We start from the raw sequence: 16,394 nt of genomic DNA, 5'->3' as shown, positions 1-16,394 counted from the left end.
CCTTTAAGGCTTTCGGTTGTGCTACACCCAGCAAAAAAAAATATTCCAAAGCTGTAAGAGACTTTTCCATAGTTGCTGACCACCCTTGGGATTAAAGAGAATGTAAACCTTCTAAATATAAAATTGCTCAAATCGCTCTTTGTAGCACTTTTGCAGTTGACAATTTTCTTTCTAGTTCTCAAGAGATTGGCAAACCCCTAAATAATACAGGGAGTCCTCGAGTTACATACACCCCACTTACATACAACTCACACTTAGGGGCAGATTTATCAAGGGTCGAATTTCAAATTAATTTTTTTAAAACTCCCATATACTCTAAATTCGACCAATTGAAATTTTTTAAAAAAATGGACTTTTCTAAACTCGGGTGTATAAGATCAACCCTAAAACTCAAATTGAATTCAATTCGATTTTTAAAAACTTGATTTGAGTTCTTTCTCCGAAATAATCTCAAATGTCAGAAAAGCAACAAACTCCATATTGATCCCAGGACTTCTCCCATTGACTAAAACAGCAATTTGGCATGTTTATGGTCCCAGCGATATATTAGTGATGTGCTGGTCAGCATTTCCCCAACCCGCACCTGCCCACGACTTCCGGGTTCCTTTTATAGACTCGCACCGACCCACTGATGACGTCACAAAAGGGGCAGGGGCGAGCAGGCGCAGAGTCTATAAAAGAAGAGCTCGGAAGTCGGCATTTGACAGTGGCAAGTAGGGAGAGCAGGAGAAGAGCTCAACCCACACCCGCCGCCACCCACGAAGAAGAGTGCCACAAAAAACCACCCGACCTGCCAGCCCGTTATGTATGTACAATACATTTCCCTGATTTTACACCATTTTTTTCTGGTCCCCTGAAAAACATAAAATGGGGGTTCTGGTTCAGTTTAAGCACCAGGCAAGAGTTGTAAACAGGCATTCAGGTATTGCCTAGTGTGTTTTTACCAGGGCTGAACCTCTCCCTTGGATCCAAATACCATTAAATGAGTGATGGGCACATGCAACTGGATGAAGAACTGCATCACATTATGCCGTAAGTCAGTTTATACTCAATTCACTTAAAGAAAGCAGGAAAAGGAGAGCCATAAATAGCAACATTTTATTGGGACAGCCATTTTATTAAGACAATTTTCCAGGAAAATCCATGTTATACTAGCAGAACTGCATTTATACACCCATCATTTTCTGGATTGTTTGTGACTTGTGCATATTTTCCTGAAGGGGAAAAAAAAGATAAGAGAGAGAAGTTAAAGATTACAATCATGACAGCAAGTTTTTTTTAAAGCATTAAAGGAGAACTAAACCCTAAAACTGAATATGGCTAAAAATGGCATATTTTATATAATGAACTTATTGCACAAGGCTAAAGTTTCAGCTTGTCAATAGCAGCAATGATCCAGGACTTCAGACTTGTCACAGGGGGTCACCATCTTGGAAAGTGTCTGTGACACTCACATGCTCAGTGGGCTCTGAGCAGCTGTTGAGAAGCTAAGCTTAGGGGTCGTCGCTAATTATCCAGCAGAAAATGAGGTTGGCCTGTAATATAAGCTGATGCTACAGGGCTGATTATTAAATTCTGATGCTAATTGCACTGGTTTCTGTGCTGCCATGTAGTAATTATCTGTATTAATTACTAATCAGCCTTATATTGTGACATTTCTATTCTATGTGTACTGTATATTGTGAGTGGGTCCCTAAGCTCAGTAAGTGACAGCAGCACAGAGCATGTGCAGTGAATCAGCAGAAAAGAAGATGGGGAGCTACTGGGGCATCTTTGGAGACACGGATCTTTACTGCTAAAGGGCTGTGGTTGCCTTGGGCTGGTACATAAGCCCAAAACATAATGTACAACATTTCTACCTACTTCTTTAGTTAGGCTTTAGTTCTCCTTTAAGGCCAAACAAATTACAATCAAATGAATGGTATCTAATGATGAGCACAAGGTTTAGCCATAAATAGTAGAGAGTAATCAGTGGAATAGTGCAGATGTGCCAGGCACTGCTCCCTACAGACAAAGGCGGTCGTTGATTGTCACCATCTGATGGAATGCCGGGGGCCCATCACAAATCTGTATAGCAATATAATACACAAAAGCCACGAATATGCTGTAAATTATATCTTTATAAATGGCGCTTAGTGATGTCATCGGTGGCCATCGGAGCTTAGTGATGTCATTTATGTCACATGACTTTTGGCCTCGTACTTTTATATGGTCATGGAACTCCTTGGTAACTTATAATATCCTATAATTTTACAAAAGGGGGTTCTTTATTTACTATATAATACGTATATTTGCAACAATACAAATGATCTGCTCATAGTAGAGAAGATTACTTACCCCAAACAACTTTGCCTCCTTGTGTGACAAGACCAAGCTCGCTTACGTTCACCTCTATAACTGTCCCTTTAGTAATGACACCTAATGTTGTATAGAGTGGAGAGGAGGGGTTCTTCTTTACACCAAGAATAGGAAGGCAGAATGTGGCTTTAAGTTCCGGATGTGTCACATGTGCTTTCTTAAAACGTAAGCCCTGTTGGAAAGACGTGTGTTAGAGCAACAGAATCATTTGTGTGCATATTTTACTGAAAGACAACTGAATACAGTGTCTAAAATGGAAGGTACAGATGTATATACATACATGCAAAGCAAATATAGGACAGTTATTAAAGGAACAGTTCAGTGTAAAAATAAAATCTGGGTAAATAGACAGGCTGTGCAGAATAAATTCTTTTTTAATATAGTTAGTTAGCCAAAAATGTAATGTATAAAGGCTGGAGTGATTTGATGTATAACATGTCAGTCAGAACACTACTTCCTGCTTTTCAGCTCTCTAACGCTGAGTTAGTTACTGACTTTAACCCTTCTCAGTCCCAAGACCAAGTTTTGCTTTCAATTGAAATTGGTCTTGGGACTGAGAAGGGTTAATTGGACTCAACTAATTATGCAAATTAATGTGTCACATGGTGGTGTTAAATAGCTTATGCACAGTGTGATTTGTATGCTTGACAATGGTGTGGGGGTGTGTGGCCTTGAATAATGTGACCCTTGTCTATCACCACTTAAACTAGTAGCACAAGAAACCTGTATTTTTGAAGTCAAATGAGAGGCACTATTTCATTAAGAAAAGTATAAATAACTCACCATAGGTCTAATGAATCTTTCATACTTGGGAGGCTTTCGGGTGAAGCCATCACCAACAAAGCACACTTTGGTGACCATTCTTTTCCAGGCCTTTTTCTTTCTTTTTCCAGTGCGGATAACTTTCAGCACTTCTGTCTCTCCTTGAGCACGTACTTTAGGCAATGGTACTTCCCATTTACCCTAGAGTGAAAGAGGAACAACCAATTACAATGCTATAACTTGAAGCAGCTCAGTTGCCTCGGCCAGTCACAAGTCAGATGTTTATCATATCACATTACTTACAGCTTTTTCTTTCCTCTTTTGCTTTATCATATTAGACAGAACTTTGGCTCGAGTCTGACCCTCTCTGTCCAGCAGATATGCCGGTACAGCTCCTTCTGGCGTCTTTTCATCATTTTTCTGCTTGGTGTTTCGCTTTTCATGCATCTTTAGACTGAAGAAAAATAATAATAATAATGATAATGATAATTAAGACAAAACCGGACAATTTCTACTACTGAAGAATAATCTTCACATAAAGAACTTATTTAGGGATAGTTATGAAAAAACTTCTGGTTTTCACATGCCCCAGTGGATTCTGTCATGATATTTATGGTGTAGTTTTTATTTCTAAATTGCACTGTTTACAATGCAAATAATTCACTCTGCCATATAAAATGTAATTCCTAATCCAACAAGTATATTTTCTTTTAGTTGTAATATTGGTGTGTAGGTGCATCTCAGTTCATTTTGCCTGGTCATGTGCTTTCAGAAAGAGCCAGTGCTGCACTATGGAACTGCTTTGTGGCAGGCTATTGTTTCTCCTACTCAATGTAACTGAATGGGGTCGCAGTGGAACATGGGTTTTTACTATTAAGTGCTGTTCTTATATATGTACCAAGGTTACCTTCCCATTGTTCTGCTGATGGGCTGCTGGGGAGAGAAGGGAGGGGGTGATATCACTCCAACTTGCAGTACAGCAGTAGAGTGACTGGAGTTTATCAGAGCGCAAGTCACATAACTGGAAGCAGCTGGGAAACTGACAATATGTCTAGCCCCATGTCACATTTCAAAATGAAATATATAAAAAAAAAAAATCAGTTTGCTCTTTTGAAAAACAGATTTCAGTGCAGAAGTGTGCTGGAGCAGCACTATTAACTGGTGCATTTTGAAAAAACAACATTTTTCCCATGACAGAATCCCTTTAGTATGCCAAAAACAACAAACAAAAATAAAGGGCCCCTTCCTCAAGGAACATATTTCTAATTCATATGAAGCAGGGGCCCTTCCCCAAAACGTTCTGTTCCTTTTGACACAGTAAACACATGGGCTTGTCTCCACTTTGCAGTTTTTGGGTGTACCAGCTGTTCATTTTTTTTTTTAGGGATGCACCGAATCCACTTTTTTGGATTCGGCCGAACCCCCGAATCCTTTGCGAAAGATTTGGCCGAATACCGAACCGAATCCTAATTTACATATGCAAATTAGGGGTTGGAAGGGGAAACCATTTTTTACTTTCTTGTTTTGTGACCAAAGTCACGTGATATCCCTCCCTGCCCCTAATTTACATGTGCAAATTAGGATTTGGTTCGGCCAGGCAGAAGGTTTAGTCCGAATCCTGCTTAAAAAGGCTGAATCCCGAACCGAATCCTGGATTCGGTGCAATAACCATAATCATAGCTTTTTTGCAATTAAAACACTAGGCAAATAGTATGTTCAGCACAAGCCTATTCAATGGCCTTATGTTATACAAGGGGGTATAGAGCTGCTTCTGATATTCACTGTTTTTCTTTTGCTGCTTCCTGCCTCTGATACAGCAATTAATAGCCAACATCACACGGTGAAATATACAGTTAGGTCCCCCACACATATATATTAATTCATAAACACAGGGCAGGGAGCAACACAGCAAAACACGAATACAAAAACCAAAAGATCATGTGAAACTTCAAACACTCACGTTTTTTTCATCTGTATTTTCTCCGCATGGCGCTGCTTGTGGTACAGTTTGGCTTTGAGACCGATGAGCTTCTTGGCCTTCTGTGAGCGTTCATGAGCCTCACGGCTCTCCTTCTTGCGCTTCTTTTCATGATAATCCAGGCGATAGCCATAGCGCTTGCGATGTAATTCGATGTAGTCGTTCTGCGGCTGTTTGTAAACAGAACACAAGCGTCAATTAAGGCAGGAAATAGAATAGCAGTGTAACGAGTTTTCACAGTTACTGTCTTCTTAAAGAACAAGTGGACTCTACCAATAAAGGAGAACTAAAGTTTAACTAAAGAATTAGGTAGAAATGTTGTACATTATGTTTTGAGCTTCTGTACCAGCCCAAGGCAACCACAGCCCTTTAGCAGTAAAGATCTGTGTCTCCATAGATGCCCCAGTAGCTCCCCATCTTCTTTTCTGCTGATTCACTGCACCTGCTCTGTGCTGCTGTCACTTACTGAGCTTAGGGACCCACTCACAATACACAGTACACATAGAATAGAACATGTCACAATATAAAGCTGATTAGTAATTAATACAGATAATTACTACATGGCAGCACAGAAACCAGTGCAATTAGCATCCGAATTTAATCAGCCCTGTAGCATCAGCTTATATTACAGACCAACCTCATTTTCTGCTGGATAATTAGTGACGACCCCTAAGCTCAGCTTCCCAACAGCTGCTCAGAGCTCACTGAGCATGTGAGTGTCACAGACACTTTCCAAGATGGTGACCCCCTGTGACAAGTTTGAAGTCCTGGATCATTGCTGCTATTGACAAGCTGAAACTTTAGGCTGGTACAGTACATTCAGTATGTAAAATATGGCATTTTTAGCCACATTCATTTTTAGGGTTTAATTCTCCTTTAAATGAGAGCATGGGGACTTGGAATAAGCCTGCTAAATTGGCTAAAATAAGGCTAAATTGATAACAGAAACATAAATGTAATTGTTCTTTGACTTCTCTCAGTTTATAGATCTATTTGTTGCTTCCATGAGCATTTGGCTTCATCATCCCAATCCTCCTTAACAGGGAAATGTAGGGCCTGTCACCTACTCAGATCAACCCAAATGAGATCCGAACAGAAATATTCCATCTGGAATCCTTTAAGCACATTTCTTTAGGTCCACCTGAACACATCAAGCAGCACCTTCCGGGCCGGGCAGATATCCTCTACTGTTTGCAATACAGCAGAATCTTATCTATATCCTATGGACTGCTACTGTTTACCCCCAAACACCATCTCAGGACTTAACCCCAACACCATTCAGTCCTAATAAAGCCCATTATAATTCCCTGTGTGTTTTGGTAATGATAAAATTGTATTTGCTTTTGCAAATAAAGACAATTTGAGAGACACACCAGTGAATAGAGAATGAGACAGACCTCACCAACAGATCCCAAAATTGGAGTGCTATTCCAGGTCTGTATCACCGGATTGGTGTCAGGTGCCTTCAGGTATCAGGCCCAATACTGCCCAAAGCCCAAAATTGTATATCACAAAGCAAGAGACCTGCGGCACAACTGTTGCAATTGATTAAGTGATCAGTATTTATTCAGCTCACAAACAAAGCGGCAACGTTTCGGGCCTCCACTGGGCCCTTTATCAAGCCCTCACCAACGGAGACACAGACAGTACAGAGACAGACTGTAATGGTGAGTGAGTGATGCTGGCCACTGACAGATACCAATAGAGAAAAAGTGTGGGAAAAAAAAGAGAGAGAGAGAGAGACCAATAGAGAAAGAGAATGTGGGAAAAGAGAGAGAGACCATTAGAGAAAGAGTGTGGGAAAAGAGAGAGACCAATAGAGAAAGTGAGAGACCAATAGAGAAAGAGAGTGTGGGAAAAGAGAGAGACCAACAGAGAAAGAGAGTGTGGGAAAAGAGAGAGAGAGACCAACAGAGAAAGAGAGTGTGGGAAAAGAGAGAGAGAGACCAACAGAGAAAGAGAGTGTGGGAAAAGAGAGAGAGAGACCAACAGAGAAAGAGAGTGTGGGAAAAGAGAGAGAGAGACCAACAGAGAAAGAGAGTGTGGGAAAAGAGAGAGAGAGACCAACAGAGAAAGAGAGTGTGGGAAAAGAGAGAGAGAGACCAACAGAGAAAGAGAGTGTGGGAAAAGAGAGAGAGAGAGACCAACAGAGAAAGAGAGTGTGGGAAAAGAGAGAGAGAGACCAACAGAGAAAGAGAGTGTGGGAAAAGAGAGAGAGAGACCAACAGAGAAAGAGAGTGTGGGAAAAGAGAGAGAGAGACCAACAGAGAGAGTGTGGGAAAAGAGATAGAGAGACCAACAGAGAAAGTGTGGGAAAAGAGATAGAGAGACCAACAGAGAAAGAGAGTGTGGGAAAAATGAGAGAAGCCAATAGAGAAAGAGTGTGGGAAAAAAGAGAGAGAGACCAATAGAGAAAGAGTGTGGGAAAAGAGACCACTAGAGAAAGAGAGTGTGGGAAAAGAGACCAATAGAGAAAGAGAGTGTGGGAAAAGAGAGATCAATAGAGAAAGAGAGTGTGGGAAAAGAGAGAAACCAATAGAGAAAGAGAGTGTGGGAAAAGAGAGAAACCAATAAAGAAAGAGAGTGTGGGAAAATAGAGAAACCAATAGAGAAAGAGAGTGTGGGAAAAGAGAGAGAGAGACCAATAGAGAAAGAGAGTGTGGGAAAAGAGAGAGACCAATAGAGAAAGAGAGTGTGGGAAAAGAGAGAGAGAGAGTGAGAGAGACCAATAGAGAAAGAGAGTGTAGGAAAAGAGAGAGAGAGAGTGAGAGAGACCAATAGAGAAAGAGAGTGTAGGAAAAGAGAGAGATAGACCAAGAGAGAGAGAGAGACCAATAGAGAAAGAGTGTGGGAAAAGAGGTCAATAGAAAAAGAGAGTGTGGGAAAAGAGAGAGAGAGAGACCAATAGAGAAAGAGTGTGGGAAAAAAGAGAGACCAATAGAAAAAGAGTGTGGGAAAAGAGAGAGACCAATAGAGAAAGAGAGTGTGGGAAAAGAGAGAGAGAGAGTGAGAGAGACCAATAGAGAAAGAGAGTGTAGGAAAAGAGAGAGAGAGAGTGAGAGAGACCAATAGAGAAAGAGAGTGTAGGAAAAGAGAGAGATAGACCAAGAGAGAGAGAGAGACCAATAGAGAAAGAGTGTGGGAAAAGAGGTCAATAGAAAAAGAGAGTGTGGGAAAAGAGAGAGAGAGAGACCAATAGAGAAAGAGTGTGGGAAAAAAGAGAGAGAGACCAATAGAAAAAGAGTGTGGGAAAAGAGAGAGATGGAGAGACCAATGAAGAAAGAGAGTGTGAGAAAAGAGAAAGACCAATGGCAAAGTCCTGGCCACAAATCAAGTTGCGATCTTGGCTGTGCAAAGTACGTATTTTACTTCTGTGATCCGTGCTCCCCCTCAGTCATTGTATTTTTCCATCTCCTTCCGACTTTAGTTTTTTGTTCATCTTCCTTGTCTTTTGTACTGTTTTCATATCTCCTTCCTCAAGCCTTCCTCCCCCCTCTCTGTACTTGTTATTTAGTGCTCCTCTGCAAAGCACATATTTTACTTTGGTGCTCTAACCTCCCCCCTCAGTCACTGTACTTTTCTATCTTCTCCCTCTGACGTCAGCCTTGTTTTATACTATATTTTACTCATTGCTCAATTTCCAGGTAATTTTAACAAATCAAGTTTTAGCTGGCATTTCCAATTTTTAAAAAAGCCACTTTGTTATATTTTTTTATTGCAGCCAATAATTAATAAATGGGAAGTACTAAGATAAGCATACCTTAAATTAAATAGGAGCATAAGCAAATTAATTAACTTGCAAGTCCAAATGCAGGCCAATATGAGCTTTGCCTAAAAAAAGCATGGCTTTTTCAAAGGTTAGAAATGCATGCTTAAACATGATTGATTAAAATTATATGATTGAAAGGATATTGGTTCGCAGTATTATGTAAAACTTTATGGGCAGGAAGTTAAAATGGGCACCCCATGGAAAATAACCAGTGAACTTTTGTATTAAATAAGGCAGAAGTCAGAGGGAGAAGAATGAAAAGTACAAAGACTGAGGTGGGATATTAGAAGTCACTGAGGGGTGTGACCATATAAAGGCACAAGGCTGCAGGCTGAGTTATACAGGGAACTCTGAGTATCACTCATGTATTATAAGGGATAATGTACCCCCTACTGTAAATGATAAGGATATTAGAAGTCACTGAGGGGTGTGACCATATAAAGGCACAAGGCTGCAGGCTGAGTTATACAGGGAACTCTGAGTATCACTCATGTATTATAAGGGATAATGTACCCCCTACTGTAAATGATAAGGATATTAGAAGTCACTGAGGGGTTGTTCTATGACCATATAAAGGCACAAGGCTGCAGGCTGAGTTATACAGGGAACTCTGAGTATCACTCATGTATTATAAGGGATAATGTACCCCCTACTGTAAATGATAAGGATATTAGGAGTCACTGAGGGGTTGTTCTGTGACCATATAAAGGCACAAGGCTGCAGGCTGAGTTATACAGGGAACTCTGAGTATCACTCATGTATTATAAGGGATAATGTACCCCCTACTGTAAATGATAAGGATATTAGAATCACTGAGGGGTTGTTCTGTGACCATATAAAGGCACAAGGCTGCAGGCTGAGTTATACAGGGAACTCTGAGTATCACTCATGTATTATAAGGGATAATGTACCCCCTACTGTAAATGATAAGGATATTAGGAGTCACTGAGGGGTTGTTCTGTGACCATATAAAGGCACAAGGCTGCAGGCTGAGTTATACAGGGAACTCTGAGTATCACTCATGTATTATAAGGGATAATGTACCCCCTACTGTAAATGATAAGGATATTAGAAGTCACTGAGGGGTTCCTGGTACAGGGTGAGTACATGCTGCTGCCTCCCTTTTCTGCGTATGTCTCTTATATATGTCAGTGTATATCCCAGTTTTCTTACTGATCATGTCTGACTCCAGCAGCAATGCCCAACCTCCAGCACCCAACTGCAACTTCCAATACACATGCACGCAGCCGGGGATGCTGGGAGTTGTAGTTGAACCAACAGCTGCAGGATGTTCTTTAATGAAAAAAATTATTGGAAAATTAGAGGAATGTAATTTATTTGATACCCTTATTGTTTTACTTTATTTTTTTAAGATTTGTAAGTTTAAGAATTGGGCTACTTTTGGGCTACTTTTAAAATGGCTTTTGGCTAGTTTTTGGCTAGTTTTTTGATAGTCTTTGGCTGGTTTTGAAATGAAAACCTGGCAACCCTGGAGAACACGCGCTGGATAGCAGAAAATCTATACATACTTACCGTGATTTTCTTTTCCTGGACTGTAACATGGCAGTGGGCAGTAAGGGTTAAATCCCCCTGACGTAGGAAGGCACAGGAAATAGAATAAAAGCCCTTCCGGGTCCCACCCGCGCCCATCTCAATGGCTGGAGATAATACCCCCATTTTAGGGAGGGAACCCCTGCCCACTGCCATGTTACAGTCCAGGAAAAGAAAATCACGGTAAGTATGTATAGATTTTCTGCTTTCCTGTCCTTACACATGGCAGTGGGCAGTAAGGGATGTACAAAAGCAACACATTAGGGAGGGATTAGTTATGAGCTTTTATTGTAGCCGCTGAAAGGACACTGCGCCCAAATTCAGCTATATCGTTGGAGAAAATGTCAAAGCAGTAGTGTTTGGAGAAGGTGTGGAGGTTCTTCCAGGTAGCTGCTCTGCATATGGTATCCGCCGATACTTGGGCATGGAAGGCCCAGGAAGCCGCGATTCCTCTGGTAGAGTGTGCTCTTAGAGAAGTAGGCCCAGGTACTGTCTGAGAGGAGTAAGCTGATTGTATGCAGTCTCTAATCCATGTAGAGATGGTTTTTTTGGAGGCTGCAAGGCCTTTCTTAGAACCCTCATGAATTAAGAGGAGGTTGTCTGACTTTCTGAAGTCTGCGACTCTCTGGAGATAGATTTTCAGGCATCTGGTGACGTCTAGGTGGTGAAGTCTGTTTTCTTCTTCGTTTTGGGGATTGTCGAAGAAGGTTGGTAGTATTATGTCCTGGGACATGTGAAATTTTGAGACTACCTTGGGGATGAAGTTGTCCCTGGTTTTCAGGATGACTTTGTCATGGAGGAAGGTTATCTTGCTCTCCCTGGCGGAAAGAGAGTGGAGTTCGCCCACTCTTCTGGCTGAGGAGATGGCCAGCAGGAATGTGGTTTTCAATGAGAGGATTTCTAGGGGAACGTCCTCTAAGGGTTCAAAGGGAGCTCTGGTCAGAGCGTCTAGGACTAGAGATAGGTCCCATGGGGGAACCGAGTCCCTGTTTTGAGGGCGAAGTCTGGAGAGAGCCTTGAAGAATTGTTTGATGAGTGGACGGGAGGCCCATTGGTTGTCTGTGTAAGCAGAAATGGCAGAGATCTGCCCTTTTAGGGTAGAGGTGCTGAGGCTGGCCTCTACCCCAGACTGTAAGAACTCTATGATGGAGATTTCAGAAATGGAGAAGGCCTCTCCGTATTTCCCCAGTCCCCAGCTGGAGAATTTTTCCCAAATTTTGTAGTATTTGGAGGATGTTGAAATTTTCCTGGATGCTGTGAGGGTCTTGATGGCCTCGTCGGAGAGCCCCAGTCCCTTCAGTTTTATCCTTTCAGGTTCCAGGCAGTTAGGGCCCAGTTCCCTGGATCTGGATGTAGTATTGGTCCCTGATGGAGTAGGTCTGGAGTGACGGGAAGACGGAATGGCTTCTGTAGGGATAGATGGAAGAGCAGAGGGAACCAGGGTCTCCTTGGCCACCAGGGTGTGATGAGGATCACATGTGCTTTGTCCTCTTGTATTTTCTTGATAGTTCTCGCTATCATGGATATTGGAGGGAAAATGTATGCTAGGGGGAAGTTCCATAGGAAGGAGAACGCATCCCAGTATGTTGTCCTGGGGTCCCTCTGCCATGAGCAGAACACTTTGTTCTTTTTGTTCTTGAAAGTTGCCATTAGGTCGATGGATGTGTTGCCCCATTTCTTGCAGATCGTGTGGTATACATCCTGGTTCAGTTCCCATTCTCCTATAGCTGGGAACTTCCTGCTGAGATGATCCGCTAGGGAGTTCGAAGGGCCCGGGATGTAGGAAGCTTTGATGGTTATCACGTTCTTTTGTGCCCATTCGAAAATAGCTGTGGTCAAGGAGGACAACTGTCTGGACCTGGTACCCCCCTGGTTGTTGATATAACTTACTGCGGTTAAGTTGTCTGATCTGATTAGGATGGACTTGTCCTTTAGGTGTTTTTGGAGGCGGTAGATGGCTAACGAGACCGCCTTCAGTTCTCTCCAGTTGGAGGATTTCTTGCTCTCTGAATGGGTCCATTTTCCTTGGATCTGGATTAGTTTGTAATGGGCTCCCCAGCCCATGTGGCTTGCGTCCGTCGTGACTGTTTCCCATTTCTGGGGGGCTAAGGATACCGGAGTTTCCAGGTTTTCTCTTTTGAGCCACCAGGACATTTGAGAGATTGTGTTGGGGTCTAAGTGGATCAGTTGCGAGTCCCTCTCGTGGTTCCTGTCCCATTTTTTTAGGAAGTCCTCTTGGAGAGGCCTCGTATGGAATCTGGCCCATTTTATTGAGTCTATGGTAGATGTAAGTTTCCCCAAGACTTGTTGACATATCCTCGCCGTTGTGATGGGATGGAGAGATAGTTGTCTCACTTGGTGGATTATGTCCGAGACTCTGTCTTCTGGGAGTCTTACTTGGAGTTTTCTGGAGTTGATTAGGACTCCTAGGAATAGAATTTCTTGAGTTGGAAGGAGATTGGATTTCTCCAAGTTGATGATCCATCCCCATTGTCTCAGGGTATTTAAGACAATCTCTAGATGTAGTATAAGCATGTTGTGTGATGGTGCCTTTATGAGCATATCGTCGAGGTAAGAGAAGATTTGGATGCCTTTGAGTCTCAGAAAGGCTATCATGGGTGCTAGTATCTTCGTAAAGACCCTTGGGGCGGATGCAAGACCGAACGGGAGGGCTTGGTATTGGAAGTGTTTGCCCAATATCGTGAACCTCAGGAATTTTTTGTGAGTTTCCCATATTGGGATGTGGAGATATGCGTCCTGGATGTCTATCTTTGCCATCCAGTCCCCGTGGTTGATAAGTTGGCATATGGACCTCAGAGTCTCCATTTTGAAGTTTTTTGTTCTGAGAAACTTGTTGAGGTGTCTGAGGTTGAGGATAACCCTGAAGGTTCCGTTCGTTTTCCTTTTCAGGAAGAGGTGAGAGTAGATTCCTTTGAAAGAATCCTGTTGGGGAACTTCTGAGATTATTCCTCTGAGCAATAGGTCTGAGAGGATGCTCTTTAAGTTCTTTTCTGCTTCTGAGGATCTGGGTTTTTCTGAGGACACAAAGGTACTTGTTGGATAGGAGAGGAGGTCTAGCTTGTACCCTTCGTCGAGGATCTTCAGTACCCATGAATCCGATATGTTGTGAGCCCACACTGTCTTGAAAAGATTTAGTCTTCCTCCAAGGCAAGACAGGGGGGCTCGCGCACCTTCATACTGGCTTTTTGTCAGATTTGAAGTCCTTCCTTCTAGTCCAGGGTTGGCCCTGGCCTCTGGCCCTCCAAGGTTGTCTGAAGGAGGGTTTGCCTGGTCTGTATTGTTTGGAGTCCTGGAAGGGTTTCCGAAAGGGTTTCTTGTCCCTTTTATCTTGCGGAAGGAAGGCAGATTTGCCTGCAGATGCCTTGGAAATAATGTTATCCAGTTTCTCCCCAAATAATAAAGACCCTTCGAAGGGAAGAGAGCAGAGGTTGTGCTTGCTCTGGGGATCGGCATGCCAGTGTCGCAACCAGAGGGCTCTGCGGGCTGCCACGCTAAGCCCCATGGCTTTTGCGGAAAATTTTACTAGGTCCATGGAGGCCTCTGTGGTGTATTCGTTGACGGTTTTGATGTCTTGAACCATTTGTATCAGTTTTTTTCTGTCAGTGCCATTTTTTATGGATAGTTCTAGGTCTTCTATCCAAATTTGGTTAGCTCTTGCCAATGTGGTGATGGCTACTGAGGCTTGATTGGATGTTCCGTTGATTAGGTATGACTTTTTGAGAGTCATGTCTTGTCTCCTCTCCATGGCGTCTTTGAGTGATACCCCTTCGTCTACTGGTAGGGTGGTACGTCTTGCCACTCTGGTTATGGCCGCGTCGACTTTGGGGGCGGTATGCCAGAATTTGAAGTCATTTTCTTCAAAGGGGTATAATTTCTTAATTCTTCTGGAGGTGCCTATTTTTTTATCAGGCATTTTCCACTCTTCCAGAATAGTGTCTTTGATGACACTGTGGATGGGGAATTTAGCACTTTTTTTGGCTATGGATTTGAACATTCTGTCGTGTCTGGGAGTGTCTTCGGTAGCATCGAGATCTAGGGCTGATCTCATGGCTTTAATTAGGGGTTCCAAGTAGTCCAAGTTGAAAGAGCCCGAGTCATCTGGTTCGTCTTCTTCGGTTTGGGAAAGTTCCCCTTCCGAGACGCTGGAGTAGCTTGGGGGCTCCCTTCTTTTATGGGCTCTGCCACTGCTCCCTGCCGTGGAGGACTGTGGGTTGTATCTGTCTCCTATATTGATTAGGACTCTCTCTGTGACTTGGTTAACCATGTCGTCCATGGATTCTTTGATGGTGCTTTGCATCCAATCTTTTAGGTTGTGTAGGTCCGGTGAAGGACCTGCTGCTTCGTGAAGGCATCTTTCACATAGCCTTCTGTCATGTAGAGCTGCATCTCCACAGGCCGTGCAGTCGATCCTGGGAGTCTTCCTCCTTTGAGATTCTTCTCTTGGAGGGGGACTTCTGTGAAAGACAGTTAGAACAGTTACTTACCACTAAGCCCATCGGCTTTTTACTTGTAATCCCTCGAAAAAAACTCTCTTGTGCACTTACCCCCTGGAACCTGAGCGTCTGCTCATATCAGACAGTCTGTAAGATAGATAGAGTCTTTGTAAGGCATTGTATATTAACAATGAGGTTCCTGCGTTTTTGTTAGCCAGCTTACTTACACCTGGGCTGGACAGAATACAGGTGCACTGCAGAGGTATTGGAGATTCTCTCAGTAGATCCTCTGTTAGGGTGCAGCTTGAAGAAAATAAAAAACGCCAACAGTGCTTACCTGTAATCGGCGCGCGCCTTTTATTTTGAGCGCCAATGCGCATGCGTCTTTTCGCCGTGTTCCGTAGGCGCCATTTTGGAGATGGGCTCTCGGCGTGTTGTCGCGGGAGCGAGTTTTCGCCAAGTCAAGTAGCGCCATTATCAGATGGGCGCTCGGCGTCTTATCGCGCATGCGCTACCTCCCGAGGCAGCATTGCGTCTTACTGCGCCGTAGGCAACAAAAGGCCCTGAAGCCCGCCGGCTTCCCCTGGGACACGCACAAGGTGAACCTCGGCCCCAGGCGCTTCAGAAGGAGAGAGAGAGCTCCTCTGGTGTGGGGGTATTTCCTCGACAGGAAAATTGAGATGGGCGCGGGTGGGACCCGGAAGGGCTTTTATTCTATTTCCTGTGCCTTCCTACGTCAGGGGGATTTAACCCTTACTGCCCACTGCCATGTGTAAGGACAGGAAACAGTGTTTGGGTAAAGCAGGCAGAAGGCGGGGCTTGTCGGTTCTCACCATGCTGGCGGTGGGTTCGGCTCTCTCTTTAGCTCTGACTGTGCGGCCGCCTTGTTACTTTTGTTGAGATACCTCTGTTTGCGCGCTGTCTGATGTTCCTGCGCTGTCTGACGTCCCTGCGCTGTCTGACGTTCCTGCGCTCCCAGCGAACACTTAGATGGTACCTGCCACCGGAGAGTCACACGGCCGCACTACAACAGAGGAGGCGGAACTTAGTAAAGAAAGTTTCACTCGCCGCCTCTGGATTAGATCACTTCCTGTGACAGGACGGCTACCAATGAGATTCGCCGTCATATTTCTCATCATTCATTTGTGCGCGTTTGGAATTTCTTAGATGTTGCTGCTGCTGCTTTTGTACGCAAGCCTTAAAATAGACCCAACAAGGGAACGAAATAAGCCTGTGGCAGTTTCCGGTTGGAAGTTAAAATAGGTGGTACACAATTATGTAGGGAATTCTGGGAAGGGGGTCAAGTGCTCGGGTAATGAATAGTGACGTAGCTTTGCGTAATGTCCCAGTGACGTTTATCAGGAAGCAGAGCGAGAGAGAAAAGGGTCACGTGCAGAATGTGTCATTTGCAATGGGAGCAGAGTAGGAATCCTGGTCGGGCTAGGTTTGTAAGATGAATTAGAAGTGTGACACGAACTGACAGATATAGTGAATAAAGTACCCTTATTGTAAAATATATAGT

General features: G+C 43.4%; 1 protein-coding gene across 1 annotated transcript; it reads right to left on the bottom strand.

Annotated features, from left to right (window-relative positions):
* Positions 1-1,084: 1,084 nt before the first annotated feature.
* Positions 1,085-15,887, bottom strand: nsa2.S (NSA2, ribosome biogenesis homolog S homeolog). The gene is made up of 7 exons (XM_041580503.1): positions 15,835-15,887; positions 15,706-15,798; positions 5,081-5,268; positions 3,424-3,574; positions 3,142-3,321; positions 2,338-2,530; positions 1,085-1,214 (listed from the first exon to the last, which is right to left on the bottom strand). Exons 2-7 carry the CDS (start codon positions 15,706-15,708, stop codon positions 1,147-1,149), a joined length of 783 nt encoding a protein of 260 aa, XP_041436437.1. The 5' UTR covers positions 15,709-15,798; positions 15,835-15,887; the 3' UTR covers positions 1,085-1,146.
* Between the last annotated feature and the right edge of the window lie 507 nt (positions 15,888-16,394).

The sequence above is a fragment of the Xenopus laevis genome, chromosome 1S (genome assembly GCF_017654675.1).
Source record: "Xenopus laevis strain J_2021 chromosome 1S, Xenopus_laevis_v10.1, whole genome shotgun sequence".
In the NCBI taxonomy this organism is placed as follows: domain Eukaryota; kingdom Metazoa; phylum Chordata; class Amphibia; order Anura; family Pipidae; genus Xenopus; species Xenopus laevis.
Note: the sequence above shows the minus strand (reverse complement) of the source record. Positions and strands in the feature narration are given on the sequence as shown.

Coding starts and splice junctions, on each gene's coding strand:
- nsa2.S (XM_041580503.1), bottom strand. Junction 3,322..3,423: donor AAAAGAGGAAAGAAAAAGCT/GTAAGTAATGTG, acceptor CTTTCACTCTAG/GGTAAATGGGAAGTACCATT. Junction 1,215..2,337: donor AGGAGGCAAAGTTGTTTGGG/GTAAGTAATCTT, acceptor TTTCCCCTTCAG/GAAAATATGCACAAGTCACA.